Source organism: Myotis yumanensis, unplaced genomic scaffold (genome assembly GCF_028538775.1).
Source record: "Myotis yumanensis isolate MYYU_CA2020_CCGP unplaced genomic scaffold, mMyoYum1.0.hap1 SCAF_2, whole genome shotgun sequence".
Classification (NCBI taxonomy): domain Eukaryota; kingdom Metazoa; phylum Chordata; class Mammalia; order Chiroptera; family Vespertilionidae; genus Myotis; species Myotis yumanensis.
The window spans coordinates 170,121,359-170,140,027 of NW_027223753.1; the positions used below are offsets into that span (position 1 = coordinate 170,121,359).

The window sequence follows — 18,669 nt, forward strand, 5'->3', positions numbered from 1 at the left end:
ATTTTATATGTATTATCTCCTTTAATCCTCAACACAGACTGAGACAGACACCGTTACCCTCTCCAGTTTACAGAGGGGACTGAAGCCAGGACTGTAGTCTGATTGTTCTAGGTCACTAGAAGCAAATCTAGGACTGGCTCCCAGGAGGCCTTCAGACCTGCTCTCTAAACATAAGACTCTACCTCCTCATCAGAGTTCAGATGGGAACAGAGATAAAGAGAGGGGGCCCATTTACTCTGAAAAACTACAATGCATTTGAGGATTTGGGAATCAGGTGCATGACAAAGGGAGGATTTGAAATCAGATAACCTCCTGTTTCAGACCCCACCACCATCTATTTACATGATTACTGACAAATCACCTGATGACTCAGAGTCACAGTTTCCTCATCATTATCTAGTGCGGACATATTAAAAAATAGGGGGCAAGGGTAATTTGACAAGTAAATATGAATTTTTAGAACTCTAAATGAAAACTTACTTTATTTTCTCAATTTGCAATTTATAAAACACTTTCACATCCATCATTTAAACCTACAATGAACTGTATGATAGACCTGGCAGAGATGTTCTATTACTGACATTTTATAGATTGAAGATTGAGAGCTCAAGTAAAGTGACTTGTCCAAATTTAAACTGCAAGAAATTGATGTGGTTAAAATTAGTTATAGCTCTACCCTTATGCTTAATTCTCATAGAAGCCTCATCTCTCTGTCCACAGTTTGGATTATGAAATTAATTTTTAATTAAAATCTGGGAATGAGTTTCATTATAATAGAAATAAGATTTAGGGTTTACATCTCAGATAACGAAAGATAACAAAAGATAGGTACCAGCAACTAGTTACACTGGTGGATAAAACAGGCCTTTTACCATTTCCCGGTTTTGTCTCTAGGGAATGTTCTAATTCTAGGAGAATCTGCCTTCATCGCACCAATAAATAATCCACAGCCTTTAGTTATCTCTTGCCATTGTCTCTCTCTCTTTACACTGAGCCAAAGGCAAACAGTGAATAAAACAAAACAACTCTGTTTTGTAAGCACCAGTACGTGGGATATGCTGGCACATGTTCTACTAAGTTCCAATAGTCCTCTTCGTGGCTTCTTAAGAGAAGCACAAGCTACATTAACAGAAGTTATCTTCACCCAGAGTGACAGAGAAGAGGAAAGAAGAGGAAAGAGGATGACAAAACAGGCGGGATCATAGAGCAAAAGAGGGAAGGGAAATGAAGAGAGAGGAAGGGAAGATAAGGGAAAGGGAGAGACAGAGATAACATATTATTTATTCAAAAGAAAGAATACTGAACAAAGAATTGGAAAAACTGATTTTAAAACCCAGCTTTAATACTAATTAGCTGATGGTTCTGAATCCCTGAACCCCTTTTGGTCTCACTTGTCTCATCTCTAACACGTAGTCAATCAGCCCTACTAATTCTTGCATGTTGAAGATCAATGGTACAGGGGAGGTAAAAAGCTCTTGGCAAACACTGCTAGCATTACCATCCACAGCTAGCGGGTGCTAATGTTAAATCATTGCATTTTCTCATAACACGGGGATTTGCTCAGACTGTGTCCAGGCTTCCCTCTGACTTCAGTTTACGATTATTTAGCAGCTGATTTTTCCCTTGCCTCTTCCTCCTTTTTCTGACCTTTGACCTTATAATAGTGACTTAATATGCAACCAGGAAGGGCCAACTGACTTGGAAATAAAGATAACAATCAAATTAATCTACTTAGTTTCTTATTAACAAAAGCTTGTATCTGAGAGAAAATCAGAACTTGTTAACACCTGATATTTTTGAGACATATTACAAAGTGCTTTCAAGCTATCTCATTAGAGACTGTTAATGAAGCAGAATGACAACTAATATGAAGGACTCTTTGATAGATGAGGAAGCGAAGTTAACTGTTGTAAAATTGTGACTGAAATCCAGGACTCTAATCCTAGTGCAAAACTCTACTATGAAAGTTTGCTAAAAAAAACTGAGCAGAACATAAAAAAACACCCCTTCACCACACTATGTTCCTACCTCCAGGGGCTCAGAGTAACAGTATGCCAGCTGCTGGCACAGGCTTTCGCATTCTAACCCTAGAATGCAGATCTGGATAAAGCCGCACAAGTTAATTAGGAGGGCTGGAATTACATCAACTCTCTGTGGTAATAATTGGGTGCCTCATGGGAAATAAAATAAAATATACCATAAAAATGAAATTTGTCTGGCAAAACTAATGCAGAAATGGAAGTGAAGGATTTGAGAATGTGGGAATAGTGTGAGGAGGCATATTTCTTACTTTTTAGAGTGGAGGCTTAATATACACTATTTAAAAAAACATCAGAGGAAGCATATTGTTTAAATAAGTAACCATTGAAATAACTATAATGATAATTATAAACAACTTTAAAAAATGAGTGATGTAGGAGTTTTCATCTTTTTTTCAAGAAGTTGAAAGAAGTGGGTTGTCATCAATGTAAATGGGTTTATATTAGGGAGTCAGTAGATAACATTCAAAAAAGATAGGAATAAGAATGCTATGTTAGAACTTCCAGTCAAGATGGCTGCCGAGTTTAGACACAAAACTTGCATCTTCCCACAACCATATCAGAATTACAACTAAACTACAGAACAATCATCATTCAGAAATGCCTGAAATCTGGATGAATGGAAGTCCTACAACTAGGAATTTAAAGAAGAAGCCATATGGAGACTGGTATGAGGGGAAAGACAGGAACAGACTGGTCCCACACTGATGAGTGGTGGATAAAAATCAAGAGGGATACCTCTGGCTACAGAGGTCCCTCCTGAGGAGCAATGGGTCCCAGACCCACACTTAGCCCCCAAGCCTAGGATTTCAGTGCTGGAAAGAGAAGTTCCAATAGCGTCTGGCTGTAAAAACCAGTAGAAATTGAGGCTGAGTAAGAATAAGATGAAGGGTTACTAGAGTCCCAGGCAGTTCCTCTTAGAGGACACATGCTGATTCTCTGCCAAACAAATTGGTTGAGAAGCTCTCCTATCATGCTCCCACAGCTCTTTCCAACTCATATTTAACTATTTACTTGTCAGTTTTTCAAAATTAAGTAAAAATTTACTCAAAAATTTATCCCTGACTGACATAGATTAGGAATTCAATGATTGTTTGATGAATTCAACTGAGAGCTTCACTGTTCTCCCCTGGATCCTTCCAACTTACAGAGCTGAATTGAACTTACAATAGTTTTCCCTAAATGTCCCACCCCCACTGCACCACTTTCCCAAGTTTTAAGACATCATACTCACTTGTCCAGGGACATCCCAGGGAAGGCAAACTTGCCTAAGCAGATGCGATAGACAGCACTCAGGGGAATTCGCTGCAACTGCACACAGCTGAGCATGATGAAGTCATACTTGCAGATCAAGAGAGTCTTATCTGTGATCACCAAAATCCTCTCCTTCTCATTGTTCCAGTGATCTATCCTGTAAAAGTCATCACAGAGAGTATAGTTCAGTGGTTCTCAACCTTCCTAATGCCTCGACCCTTTAATACACTGGGTACTCGTATGTGGGCGTATCTGCATGTGGGCGGACCTGCCTGGAGACGGATAGAGGAGCGGTGTCTTGGTTCCTAAGACCATTGAAAATATGTGTTTTCCGATGGTCTCAGGTGACCCCTGTGAAAGGGTCTTTCGACCCCAAAAGGGGTCGCGACCCACAGGTTGAGAACCACTGGTATAGTTGATTGCATAAACTTTCCAAGTTAAATATACTGGCATTAACTGAAACATCTTTAGTAACACAGAAGATGGTAAGGTTTGATCATTCAGTAAAAAGAGGAATACCATCTCCTCTTTCCCTCAGTCTGACTCCATAACCAAGGTCGGAAGAAGGGTGGAAGAGCTCAGGGAAATTTTTTATGGCCACGGGGCTTAGAGATGGTTACCAATGATGGGATCCATTAGGGGAGTAATAAGTTTGTATCATGTTGGCAGTCAGCTGATTCATGCTTCTCCTTATCTTTCCAGTTCTGTAGGAAGCCTTCATGAAAGCACATCTTCCTTCAAGGACACCAAACATATCTCCTTGTTCTAACACAATCTGCACTACAAATATTACTCACTAGGGACCAGTTTATGCTAATCTCCAATGATCATATTGCTGACTGGAGATAAAATGGGAACTTGAACATAGGTCCACTGATCCCCATCACTATTTTAAGGTCATCCATCCTATCATATCTTATAGTAGAAACAGAATAAAATGAGTGAAGTGGGATATTTATGAGCCAAGGACAAACTAGACACTAGATAACTATTTATTGAGTTGATTTGTTTCAGACTTAAAAGCCTCTCAGGGCATGCATGGAAAATTCTGAGTGTTAAAAATCTGTCAAAAAGAGAACAAGAAGTAATGAAAGCAATGGCATCTGGTTAAAAGAAAATGAACAAGTTCAAAAATTTCTCTCACCCACAGCCCCTTTGCTGCATGTTTACTATAGCCTTTAGTATATAGCACTTCATGACTTTTATTAGAATTGTTTTAGCACATATTTTGTCTTCCTTAAGATACTAAAAAAAAGTGATTTGTAATTGATTTACATCTAAATCCCCAGTACACAGAATCAATCTAATAAAAGATAGTATGAGCACCCCACTCCCATCCACAGTAACCACAGTGCTATTCTTAAAATACAGAAGGAAAAATATTACTTCTTGTTCACCTTATTAAATAACATCTTTTCTATTCTAGGATCAAATCCAAGTTATCTAATTGGACTGCAGATCCCTGAATGGTCTGGCCCCTGCCCAGCATCATCTCACAGCAGGATGAGAAAACTCTTTGTCCAAGTCATGGTTCACATGCCTCGTCCAAAGATGATTTCACAAACTCCTATATAAACTTGGCCCCCTATTACACTCTCTTGAAGCATCCTGATCTTTCTTTCTTTATGGTACTTACTACCATTTGTAAGAAGGAATTCTATGTAAAATTTTTAGTAACAGGTACCACATGGACACTGACAAATCAGAATGGACATCATAGTACAGACAGTAGAGCAATGGCCGTGAGAAAGTCTGAGTATCACCCCTGTGTGTGTGTGTGTGTGTGTGTGTGTGTACTTTTCATGAGGGCAAATGGAGACATGACTAGTATTAATCTTATTAGTTTGGGGAGATAATTAAGGGACCTGATTCTCAATCGGTGTCGTAAAAGTTAACTGTTATTATCACTGGCATGGAACTAAGTCACTAAATAATTTTGGGTAACTGAAATATATGCCATTCCTTGGTATATTTTAAGGAAAGATGAGCAGGAAAAATTGAGGAGTTAAGTCAATGGGGGGAGTAATAGGAGGAGATATGAAGGAGTTAAAAAAGGATAAGGATAAAGAAAAAGAAGCAGCAAAGAGCCAAGATGGCGGCCAACGGGACGGCAGGCTGCAAGATGGTGTGTGAGTGAGAGAGAGAAAGGAGAGTACGTGGATGTGAGGGGAGAGTCTGTATTTTTGAGTGAGAGAGACCTATATTCCACAGAACTGTTGGGGACTGGGGGACCAGGCTCCCCTGGCTGGGCAGCCTCTACTACTACTGAAATCATTCCCAGAGAAGCTAGCTCTGCCTCAGAGACCACGCCATCTTGAAGGGGAGAGTGGCTGTGATTGGAAGCCCAGCCTTACATTCAACTGAGGAGACTTTGGATACCTCCCAGGATCCTACAACCATAATGTCAAGGGACCAGCTGCCTAAGCTGTGAACCCACGAACACTGAGACTCCAGTCTCCCAGGCCATGGGCCCCTATAAAGTTTGTCCAGGGGGAGACGAAGTGGTGCTGAATATGCAGACAGGCCCTGCGCCTTCTCACAGAGCAGATAAAAGGAACAGCTGAATCAAATAACACCCACCTGGAACTGGCAAATTAAACACAGCTGGTGAGGCAATCCTTGGACGGAAAGGTCAGAGATCTCCTGGAGAGAGGTGAGATCTGGGATCCAGGCTGGAGGGAGAAACTCATGCAGTGGGGACTAGAGCCTCAGAGGGAGACAGCGCCCCACCAAATCTGTGGCCCTTGGAGTCAGTGTAGCCCTTGAATGTGGAAGGGGGTCCACAGGGCTGCTGGCAGAAGGGGACTCTAGATACAAGTCCACAGCCATGGGAAACTGTGACCAGAAAGGCAGCCTGAAGTTCTATACCAGCCATTCAGTGCCAGGGGAAAAATACATGAGTCAGCGCAGCACCTTTGTTTTTTTTAACCTCCTTGCTTTTGCTTGCTAAGTCTAGTACATAGGACCTTACAATTAAAAACACTCACTGAGACTGCAGGGGAAAGTTGACTTGTGGAAACTGGGAATCAGAATAAGGAGAGATGAGCAGGAAACTAGTTCTGGGTCAGTCCTCCAGCCCAATATTAAGTGTGGCAGGGAAAGAAGAGTCTAAACACTGCATAGAGGGGCCATTTAGTCCCAGAAAATAATACAGAAACACCACCACCCAGGGGTTGTGTCAGAAATTGACTTTTGTGTAAATACAACTGAAGGCAGACAGAAAAACAAAGTGAGCAAAGAGATCCCGCCTGCTTGAAAACAGGGTTGTGGCTTATGACACAGAGGAACAGTGGATCACAGGGAACTTCAACACTGTGCTGACTACCTGACAGGAAACAGATATGCCAGGCAAAACAGTAGAGGAAGTGGACTTTCACTACCTCACTTTTTAATTTTTTTATCTTTTACTTAAGAAACTAATATTTTTTCTCACTTGATTTTTTTATTATGACATTTTTGTTTTTAATTATTATTATTACTATTATTATTTTACCTTTTTTAAAGTTTTATTTTATTTTATTTTGGGATTAGTGTTCTACATTCTATTTTCATTTTTATTTTAGCATTATTTTACTCTATCTCAATTTTTCTTTTATGCCAACACTCTCTTTATCACTTTTCCCCATTTTCATCCTGTTTCTTTTACCCTGTTCCTGCTTTCATTTTTATCCTTTCTTTTTACTCCCTGTTAAAAATTGATCTTACTCATATATCTAATTTCCTCTCCCCTGCTCCAAGTCCAGGCACAATTCTCTCTTCTCTTTCTTCAATAGCCAATTTGTTTTCCTTTTTCTTTCTTTCTGTCTTGTTATTGTTCTTTTTTTGATTGTTAGTTTTATTTTTGTTTTTCATTTTTCTTCTTTTTTTTGCTTCTGTTTTTCCCCTCCTCACTTGTTCTCTTCTTCTACTAATAGCTTAATTAATTCCAATCACCAACTCAGGCCTATATATTCTCTATTATCCTTTTCCAATAATAGATGAATACATAGATAGATTAAAGAAGGGGGAAATTTATATATATATATATATACATATATATAATTTTTGTATATGTATATAATTTTATATATATAATTTTATATATATAATTTTCTTTTATATATTTTAATATATATATAATTTTCATATATATATAATTTTCATATATATATATATATATTATTTCTTTTCTCTTTTTTTTGGATTTTGTTTTTTACGTTTCTTCTTATACACTCATTCTCTTTCTACCTCCTCTATACTGAATTGTGGCCATTTCCCCCTTCCTTCAATTCCTTGACCTTACCTTCTGGAAATAAGCTCTGCCTCTTCAGATTCAGCTGGGTGTTTGTTGTTTGGGTGTTTGTTGTTTGCATTTTTTGGATTAGTTGTTGTTTGTTGTTTGCATTCATCTCAGGGTGTTTGTTGTTTACATTTTTTGAATTAGTTGTTGTTTTCAGAGTTTTCTCCCCATATACATATATTTTCCCCTTCTTTTGTCTTCTCTTTCTCTTCTCTCTTACATTTTTTTTCTTTTCTCAATATCATTTTTGCACTGTTTTCTCTCCCTTAATTCTCTTTTCTCTGGTGGTCACCTTGTTTGGGGTCATTGGTATTGTGAATACATTTGTTTGGTGCCCTGTGCCTTGTGTCTTGTTGTGTTGTATTTTGTGCCTTTAAGTCAATGCAGGAGAGAGAGAGAGCTACATAACCAGACACTCTGAGAGGAGGGAACATGGGGAGACAAAGAAACAGGCCCCTTTCATACGAAAGAAAAGGAGGAACCACCTGAAAAGGAAGTAAACAAAATGGAGGCAAGCAATATGTCAGAAAAAGAATTCAGAGCAATGGTCATAAGGATGCCGAAAAGGATAGAAGACAAATTCAACAACATGTGTAAAAACCAAGAGGAAATGAAGAACAAAGAAGAAATGAAAAATGACATCTCCACAATAAAGAACACAATAGAAAGCATCAACAGTATACTATAAGAAGTGGAGGACTGCATCAGTGAGCTAGAAGACAAGGTAGGAAAACATACCCAAGCAGAGCAGCAACTGGAAAAAAAAAAAGAACTTAAAAAACAGGAGAGCCTAGGGGAACTTTGGGACAACATGAAACGAAACAACATCCACATCATAGGGGTACCAGAAGGAGAGAAAACTGAGCAAGGAATATGAAACATGTTTGAAGAAATAATGACAGAAAACTTCCCTGATACTGGGAAGAAGAAAAAGCTCACAAGTTCAAGAAGCACACAGAGTCCCAAATAAGATGAACCCAAAAAGACCGACATCAAGACACATTATAATTAAATTGGCAAACACCAATGACAAAGTAAGAATCTTAAAGGCTGCCAGAGAGAGACGGAAAGTTATCTACAAGGTATCTCCCATCAAACTATCAACTGATTTCTCAACAGAGACACATCATGTGAGAAGAGAATGAAATATACAAAGTCATGCAAAGCAAGAGTCTGAATCCAAGAATATTGTACCCAGCAAGGCTATCAATCAAAGTTTAGGGTGAAATCAGGAGCTTCACAGACAATAAAGGACTAAGGGAGTTTATTACCTCCAATCCAGCAATGTAAGCAATGCTAAAGGGACTGCTGTAAAAAGAAGACATAGGAAGGGAAGAAGGAACACAGGCATAAAGAATAAAAATGGCAACAATTAATTACCTATCAATAATAAACTTAAATTAAATGGATTAAATGCCCCAATCAAAAGACATAGGGTAGCTGAGTGGATAAGAAAACATGACCCATATATCTGTTATCTACAGGAAACCCACCTCAGAAAAAAGGACTCACACAGACTGATAGTGAAGGGATGGAAAAAACTTTTCAGGTGAATGAAAATGAAAAAAAAAGTTGGAGTTGCAATACTTATATCTGACAAAATAGACCTGAAAGTGAAGGCCATAACAATAAATAAGGAAGGCCACATCATAATACTAAAGGGATAAATTCAATAAGCATATATAACTCTAGAAAATATATATGCACCCAATACAGGAGCACCCAAATACATAAAAAAAAGAAAAAAAAAACTTCTGGAGAATATCAAAGGAGAGATTAATAGCAATACAGTCATAGTAGGGGACTTTAATACCCCATTACCACCACTGGATAAATCCTCTAAACAAAAAATCAACAAAGAAATATCAATCCTAAATGACTCACTAGATCAGATAGAATTAATTGACATCTTCAGAACATTTCACCCCAAAGCCACAAAATATACATTCTTCTCAAGTGCACATGGGTCATTTTCAAAGATAGACCACATATTGGGACACAGGCAAAGTCTCTTCAAATTTAAGAAGATAGAAATAATATCAAGCATCTTCTCAGATCACAATGGCATAAAAGTAGAAATCAACTACAATAAAAACAATTTAAAAAATCAAACACATGGAGGCTAAATAGCATGCTATTACACAATGATTGGGTTACCAAAGAGCTCAAAGAAGAAACAAAAGGCATCATGGCAACAAACAACAATGAAAAGACAACAATCCAAAATCTATGGGACACAGTGAAAGCAGTCTTGAGAGGAAAGTTCATAGTTCTAAAGGCCTGCCTCTAAAAACAAGAAAAAATGGTAATAAATTATCTAACCTACAACTAAAAGGGTTAGAAAGAGAGCAATAAGAAAAGCCCAGCATAAGCAGAAGGAAGGAAATAATAAAGATCAGAGTGGAGATAAATGACATAAAGACCAATAAAACAATACAAAAGATCACCAAGAACTGGTTCTTTGAAAGGATAAACAAGATTGATGAACGTCTAGCCAGTCTCACAAAGAAGCAAAGAGAGGGGACCCAAATTAGCAAAATCAGAAATGAAAGAGGTGAAGTAACAACCAATCCCACAGAAATACAAAGGATTATGAAAAAATACTATGAACAACTCTTCCAACAAAATGGACAACCTAGACAAAATGGGCATATTCTTAGAAAAATACAAGCTCCCAAAACTCAATCAGGAAGAATAAAAAAAAAACACCTGAATAGGCTGATAACTACCAAAAAAATTGAAGCAGTGATCAAAACTCTTCAAGCAAACAAAATCCCTGGTCTGGATGGCTTTACAGGGGAGTTCTATCAAGCATTCAAAGAACTAAAACCTATCCTCCTCATACTATTCCAAAAAATTCAAGAGGTAGGCACAATTAAAAGCTCTTTCTATGAAGTCAACAATACTCTTATTCCAAAACCAGATAAAGATACCACAAAAAAAGAGAACTACAGGCCAATATCCTTGATGAACATAGACACTAAAATCCTTAACAAAATTCTAGCAAATTGGATCCAGCATTATATTAGAAAGATAATACACCATAACCAAATGAGATTTATTCTGGGGATGCAAGGATGGTACAATGTCTGCAAATCAATAAACGTGCTACATCACATAAACAAATTGAGAGACAAAAATCACATAATCATATCAATTGATGCAGCAAAAGCATTTGACAAAATCCAACATCCTTTCTTGATAAAAACTCTCAGCAAAGTGGGAATAGAGGGATCATACCTCAACATAATAAAATCCTTATATGACAAACCTACAGCCAACATCATACTCAATTGGCAAAAAGTAAAACCATTTCCCCTGAGAAAAGGAACAAGACAAGGATGCCCCCTCTCACCACTCCTGTTCAACATAGTACTGGAAGTGCTAGCCATAGCGATCAGACAAGAAGAAGAAATAAAAGGCATCCAAATTGGAAAAGAAGAAGTAAAACTGTCCTTATTTGCAGATGACATGATACTATACATATAAAACTGCAAAGACTCCATCAAAAAACTACTAGACCTAATAAATTAATTCGGCAATGTAGCAGGATACAAAATTAACACTCAGAAACATATGGCATTTTTTTATTCTTTTTAAAAAATATATTATAATAAGTATTACAAACGGTATTACATATGTGTCCTTCCCCCGCCCCCGCCCTTGACAATCCCCTGCCCTCCCTTACCCCCCAGTGTCTTATGTCCATTAGTTATGCTTATATGCATACATACAGGTCCTTTGGTTGATCTCTTACTCCCCTCCCTTCTGCCCCCCAATCCTCTCTGGGCTTCCCACGGCAGTTTGACAATCAGTTTGAGGCAGCTCTGCCTCTGTATCTATTATTGTTCAAAAGTTTGTAATGGTCTTTATTATCCATGAATGAGTGAGATCATGTGGTATTTCTCCTTCATTGACTGGCTTATTTCACTTAGCATAATGCTCTCCAGTTCCATCCATGCTGTTGCAAATGGTAAGAGTTCCTTCTTTTTTACAGCAGCATAGTATTCCATCGTGTAGATGTACCAGTTTTCTAATCCATTCATCTACTGATGGGCACTTAGGCTGTTTCCAGATCTTAGCTATGGTGAATTGTGCTGCTATGAACATATGGCTGCACATATCCTTTCTGATTGGTGTTTCTGGTTTCTTGGGATATATTCCTAGAAGTGGGATCACAGGGTCAAATGGGAGTTCCATTTCCAGCTTTTTGAGGAAATTCCATACTGTCTTCCATAGTGGCTGCACCAGTCTTCATTCCCACCAGCAGTGCACAAGTGTTCCTTTTTCTCCACATCCTCTCCAGCACTTGTTGTTTGTTGATTTGTTGATGATAGCCATTCTGACAAGTGTGAGATGGTACCTCAATGTTGTTTTGATTTGCATCTCTCGGATGATTAGTGACTTTGAGCATGTTTTCATATGTCTCTTGGCTTTCTGGATGTCCTCTTTTGAAAGGTGTCTATTTAGATCATTTGCCCATTTTTTGATTGGACTGTTTATCTTCTTTTTGTTAAGTTGTATGAGTTCCCTATAAATTTTGGAGATTAGGCCCTTATCAGATATGACGTTGGCAAATATGTTTTCCCACGCAGTGGGTTTTCTTGTTGTTTTGTTGATGGTTTCTTTTGCTGTGCAGAAGCTTTTTATTTTGATGTAGTCCCATTTGTTCATTTTCTCTTTAGTTTCAACTGCCCTAGGAGCTGTATCAGTGAAGAAATTGCTTTGGCATATGTCTGAGATTTTGTTGCCTTTGGATTCTTCTAGAATTTTTATGGTTTCCTGTCGTACATTTAAGTCCTTTATCCATTTTGAGTTTATTCTTGTGTATGGTGTAAGTTGGTGGTATAGTTTCATTTTCTTGCATATATCTGTCCAATTTTCCCAACACCATTTATTGAAGAGACTATCTTGGCTCCATTGTATGTTCTTGCCTCCTTTGTCAAATATTAATTGAGCATATTGGTTCGGGCTAATTTCTGGACTCTCTATTCTATTCCACTGATCTATATGTCTGTTCTTGTGCCAGTACCAGGCAGTTTTGAGAACAGTGGCTTTGTAATACAGCTTGATATCTGGCATTGAGATCCCACCTACTTTGTTCTTTCTCAGGATCGCTGCAGCTATTCGGGGTCTTTTTTTATTCCAGATGAATTTTTGGAGAGTTCATTCTAGATCTTTGAAGTAGGCCATTGGTATTTTAATGGGAAGTGCGTTGAATTTATAGATTGCTTTGGGTAGTATGGACATTTTAATGATGTTGATTCTACCAATCCAAGAACATGGTATGTTCTTCCATCTCTTTATGTCTTCCTCTATCTCTTTTTTCAACGTCCTGTAGTTTTCTGAGTAGAGGTCTTTTACCTCTTTAGTTAAGTTTATTCCTAGGTATATTAATTTTTTTGGTGCAATGATAAATGGGATTGTTTTGATAATCTCTCTTTCTGAAAGTTCACTATTGCTGTATAGAAATGCCTCAGATTTCTTGGGGTTAATTTTGTATCCTGCTACATTGCCAAATTCATGTATTAAGTCTAGTAGTTTTTTGATGGAGTCTCTAGGGTTTTGTATGTATAATATCATGTCGTCTGCAAATAAGGACAGTTTTACGTCCTCTTTTCCAATTTGGATGCCTTTTATTTCTTCTTCTTGTCTAATTGCAATGGCTAATACTTCCAGGACTATGTTGAACAGGAGTGGTGAGAGTGGGCATCCCTGTCTTGTTCCTGTTCTTAGGGGAAATGGTGTTAGTTTTTGTCCATTGAGTATGATGTTGGCTGTGGGCCTGTCATATATGGCTTTTATTATGTTGAGGTATGATCCTTCTATTCCCACCTTTCTGAGAGTTTTTATCAAAAATGGGTGTTGGATTTTGTCGAATGCTTTTTCTGCATCAATTGATATGACCATGTGGTTTTTTTCTTTCAATTTGTTTATGTGATGTATTACGTTTATTGATTTACGGATGTTGTACTATCCTTGCATCCCTGTGATAAATCCTACTTGGTCATGGTGTATGATCCTTCTGATGTACTATTGGATCCGATTTGCTAAGATTTTGTTGAGGGTTTTGGCATCTATGTTCATGAGGAATATTGGCCTGTAATTCTCTTTCATTGTGTTGTCTTTACCTGGTTTTGGTATTAGGGTGATGCTGGCTTCATAGAATGAGCTCGGAAGTGTACCTTCCTCTTGAATTTTTTGTAGTAGTCTGAGGAGGATAGGTTTTAGTTCTTCCTTGAAAGTTTGGTAAAACTCCCCTGAGAAGCCATCTGGTCCTGGGCTTTTGTTTGCTGGGAGCTTTTTTTTTTTTTTTTTTTAAATATATTTTATTCATTTTTTACAGAGAGAAAGGGAGAGAGAGAGATAGTTAGAAACATCGATGAGAGAGAAACATTGACCAGCTGCCTCCTGCACATCTCCTACTGGGGATGTGCCCGCAACCCAGGTACATGCCCTTGACCGGAATCGAACCTGGGACCTTTCAGTCTGCAGTCCGACGCTCTATCCACTGAGCCAAACCGGTTTCGGCTGCTGGGAGCTTTTTGATGACTGCTTCAATTTCTTCCATATTTATTGGCCTATTGAGATTTTTAGATTCTTCCTGATTGAGTTTTGGAATGTTGTATTTTTCTAAGAATTTGTCCATTTCCTCCAGGTTGTCTAGTTTGTTGGAGTAGAGTTGTCCGTAGTATTGTTTAACAATCATTGGTATTTCTGTGGGGTCTGTTGTTATTTCGCCTCTATCGTTTCTGATTTGGTTTATTTGGGACCTCTCTCTTTGCTTCTTGGGGAGCCTGGCTAGAGGTTTGTCAATCTTGTTTATCCTTTCAAAGAACCTGCTCTTGGTTTCATTGATTTTCTGTATTGTTTTTTTGGTCTCTATGTCATTTATTTCTGCTCTAATCTTTATTATCTCCTTCCTTCTGCTCACTCTGGGGTTTTCTTGTTGCTCTCTTTCTAATTCTTTGAGTTGAAGAGTTAGATGATTTACTACCATTTTTTTCTTGTTTTTTGAGATAGGCCTGTAGAGCTATAAACTTCCCTCTCAGGACTGCTTTCATTGTGTCCCATAGGTTTTGGATTGTTGTGTTTTCATTGTCATTAGTGTCCAGGATGTTTTTAATTTCTTCTTTGATCTCATTGGTAACCCAATCAATATTTAATAACATGCTATTCAGCTTCCAAGTGTTTGAGTATTTTGGGTTGTTTTTATTGTAGTTTATGTCTAACATTATGCCATCGTGGTCTGAGAAGATGCTTTTTATGATTTCAATCTTGAATTTGTGGAGACTTTGCTTGTGACCCAATATGTGGTCTATTTTTTAATATGTCCCATGAGCACCTGAGAGGAATGTATATTCCGCAGCTTTGGGGTGAAGTGTTCTGAAGATGTCAATTAAGTCCATCTGATCTAGTGAGTCATTCAGGATTGCTGTTTCTTTGCTGATTGTTTGTCTAGCGGACTTATCCAGTGATGTCAGTGGTGTATTAAAGTCCACTACTATGATTGTATTGTTGTTGATCTCTCCTTTGATATCTTCCAGGAGTTTTCTTATGTATGTGGGTGCTCCTGCATTGGGTGCATATATGTTTACCAGGCTTATATCTTCTTGTTGTATTGATCCCTTTAGTATTATGAAGTGGCCTTCCTTTTCTTTTGTTATGGCCTTCACATTGAGATGTATTTTGTCTGATATAAGTATTGCTATCCCAGCTTCTTTTCCTTTCCATTTGCGTGAACGATATTTTTCCATCCCTTCACTTTCAGTCTGTGTGAGTCCCTTCTAATGAGGTGGGTCTCTTGTAGACAGCAGATGTATGGGTCATGTTTTTTTATCCATTCAGCCACTCGATGTCTTTTGGTTGGAGCATTTAGTCCATTTACATTTAAAGTTATTATTGAAAGGTACTTGTTTGTAGCCATTTCTTTTTGTGTGTGTGGCTGTTTTCTTTCTGAGATTGTTATTTCTTCTTTTTACACCAGTCCCTTTAGCATTTCTTTCATGGCTGGCTTGGTGGTGATAAACTCCCTTAGCCTTTTTTTGTCTGTGAAGCTTCTTATTTCCCCTTCAATTTTGAATGATAGCCTTGCTGTGTAGAGTATTCTTGGATTCAGTCCTTTGCTTTGCATCACTTTGTAGATTTCCATCCATTCTTTTCTGGCCTGATGTGTTTCTGTTGAGAAATCATTTGATAATCTAATGGGAGATCCCTTGTATGTAACTTTCCGTCTCTCTCTTGCAGCCTTTAAGATTCTCTCTTTGTCCTGAACATTTGCCATGGTAATTATGATGTGTCTTGGTGTGGGTCTTTTCGGGTTCACCTTGTTTGGGACTCTCTGGGCTTGTGTGACTTTTTTCTTCCCCACCTCAGGGAAGTTTTCTGATATTATTTCTTCGAATAGGTTTTCTAATCCATGTTCATCTTTCTGTTGTTCTGGCACCCCTATTATTCGTATGTTGTTTCATTTCATGTTCTCCCAAAGCTCCCTTAGGCTCTCCTCCTGTCTTTTAATTTTTTTCTACAATTGCAGTACAGTTTGAGTGTGTTTTGCTTCCTTGTTTTCTAATTCACTAATTCGGTCCTCCGCTTCTCCTAGTCTACTGTTGATACTTTCAATGGTGTTTTTTATTGCAGCTATGTCGCTCTTCATTTCTTCTTGGGACTTACTTAAGTTGTTGATTTTTTCATCTGTTTCCTCTAGCTTCTTGCATATGGTATTTTTTCCTCCGTCCGGTGCATGTACTCTAGGACCCTTATTCTGAATTCTTTTTCCGTCATGTTGCATATCTCTGTCTCACTTAGCTACTTTTCTGGCGAGTCCTCCTTTTCTTTCCTTTGGGGGTTTCTTTGTCTACCTATGTTTGATCTCACTGACATATCTAGTTGTTGAGTCATTCAGTGGCTGCTCCCTGGGTGGCAGTGGCTGCTCCCTGGGTGACATTGGCTCCTCGGGCTGTGGTTGCCCCTTGGGCGGTTGTGGTAGCAGCGGCTCCTTCGTTGATAGCAGGGCCTCTTGTGGGTGCTGTTCACAGCTGTGGTGGCTCTTCTGGCTGGTGGAGGGAGGCTTCACACACAGTAACTGTTCCCTAGACAGAGCGTGTGGTGATCAGGAGGCCGCTGTTGCTTGAATATGCTGCGTTGATTTAAAGGCACAAAATACAACACAACAAGGCACAACGTACCAGGCACTGAACACGTATGTATTTACAATATTACTAATCCCGAATAAAGGTGGCCTCCCCGAGCTAAGAGAGTTAGGAGATAAGGAAGAAAAAAGTGAAAAAGGTAGAAGAGAAAAAAGAAAGAAAAAAAAAAAGAAGAAAAAAGGAGTGCAAAAATGAAATGGGAAAAAGGGAGGGAAAAAAGGGAGAAAAAAAAAGTAAGAGAGAAAAGAGAATGAAGTATAAGAGGAAAAGAGACTATTTATATGAGGATAAAACTCCTATAGTACCACCACTAATACCAACAAATTACAGCAACAGATTCCTGGAGATGAATACAAACTACAAACAACCAATAATATCAAGCGACGCAAGGGAAAACAGAAGCACAGAAATAACCGGGGGGGGGGGGGGGGGGGGCAGAAAAATAAAAAGAATAAGCAGACTAACCTCACAAACAATCCTAAAAAAAACCCCAATATACTCATCAATCAAGCAAACAACAAAAAAACAATAGAGAGAGAAAAGAAGAAGAAGAAAAAAATTTGGATAGTGAAGGAAGATAAGGGAAAGGTGTATAAGGATTTAGAGCAGGGGATTGGACATAGGATATATAAGTAGGGTGAAATTTTGACAGGGGGTAAAAAGAATAGGGAAAATCTAAAGCTGGAGTAGGTAAGAGAAACAGGACAACAAAAGGGAAAAAGTGGGGAAGAGGGTTTAGGACAGAGGCAAATTGAGGTAGAGAAAAATGTTGCTAAAGGAACGATGAAAATAAAATTGAGAACATAAGTCCCAAAATAAAATAAAGACAAAATAAAATGACACTTTAAAAAATGGTAAAATGGTAGCGGTAATAATACTAGTTAAAAATAAAAATGTAGTAGTTGAAAGAGTAAAATCAGGTGATGGGGAAGAAGAAAAAAAAGAAAAAGAAAAAAATGTTTTCTTAGTTAAAAGCTGAAAAAGTAATTAAAAAAATAAAAATAAAAATGTGCAGTAATGCAGGTGCTTCAGATCTTCTACTCTTCTTTTTGGCACGCCTGGAATTCAGGAGAATGATGAATTTCCCTCTGATACACTGTTCCTCCGTGTTGTAAGCCACAGTCCTGATTTTAAGGCAGGCCATGTTGGTTCCCCTTACTGCCTTATCTGTATTTACAGAAGAGTCAGTTCGTGGCTCTGCCTCTGGGTGGCAGTGTGTCTGGATTGACCTCCGAGGCTTTAAGTCCTCTCTGACCAGGAGTTCTCTATTGTACCTGAACCAGCTCCACCCAGAGATGGCTCCCCAGGCACCACTCCCAGCTCTGTTTCCCAGGCTCCCCAAAAGCAATCTTCCCCTACAAGCTCCGCTAGCGACCCCAACTGAGCAATCACATGCACTGGGATCAACAATCAAACTCACAGATTTAAGAGGAAGTGTGTAAACAAGAGCCTGGGAAGCTGTGCGAACTCGCAGGGCTCCACCTTCCAGAACTGCGTGGAGTCTCTGCTCGCGCTCTGGCCCCTGGCACCAAGTAGCCAGCCACCTGGGAGAATCTGAGGCTGCCCCTTTGCATCCAGTCCAACTATGGACTTATTTATAGTGTTACCTTCTACCAGCAGCCCTGCGGAAGCCCTCCCCACTTGCGGGTCACGCTGGCCTCTATGGGTGCGGATTTTGGGGGGCGCAGATTTCCCCCTGCGCACACGCGCACGTCCCTCGCTCCAACCTGAATTGCAAACCGCACCTTTGGGGGAGGTCTAACCTTTCTGTGGAGGGAAGCAGGTCTCCTCTGAGTTCATGTAGTCGGCTGCTTGAGAGCCTTTGCGTCTGGGTTAGTAGCCGATCTCTGAATGCGGATAACAGCTACTCAAGATGGTGTGGTCTCGCCGCTGAGCTGGCGCGCAGGGGGAGGTTTCAGCCTCAATCTCTAACCATCCCCATTTT

General features: G+C 38.9%; 1 protein-coding gene across 1 annotated transcript in view; it reads right to left on the reverse strand.

Annotated features, from left to right (window-relative positions):
- TPRG1 (tumor protein p63 regulated 1) overlaps positions 1–18,669 on the reverse strand; it is a 146,333-nt gene that overhangs the window by 63,926 nt on the left and 63,738 nt on the right. Inside the window, exon 4 of the mRNA XM_070403600.1 lies at positions 3,274–3,450. Coding sequence (XP_070259701.1) covers positions 3,274–3,450 — 177 coding nt within the window. The remainder of the gene's footprint in view (positions 1–3,273; positions 3,451–18,669) is intronic.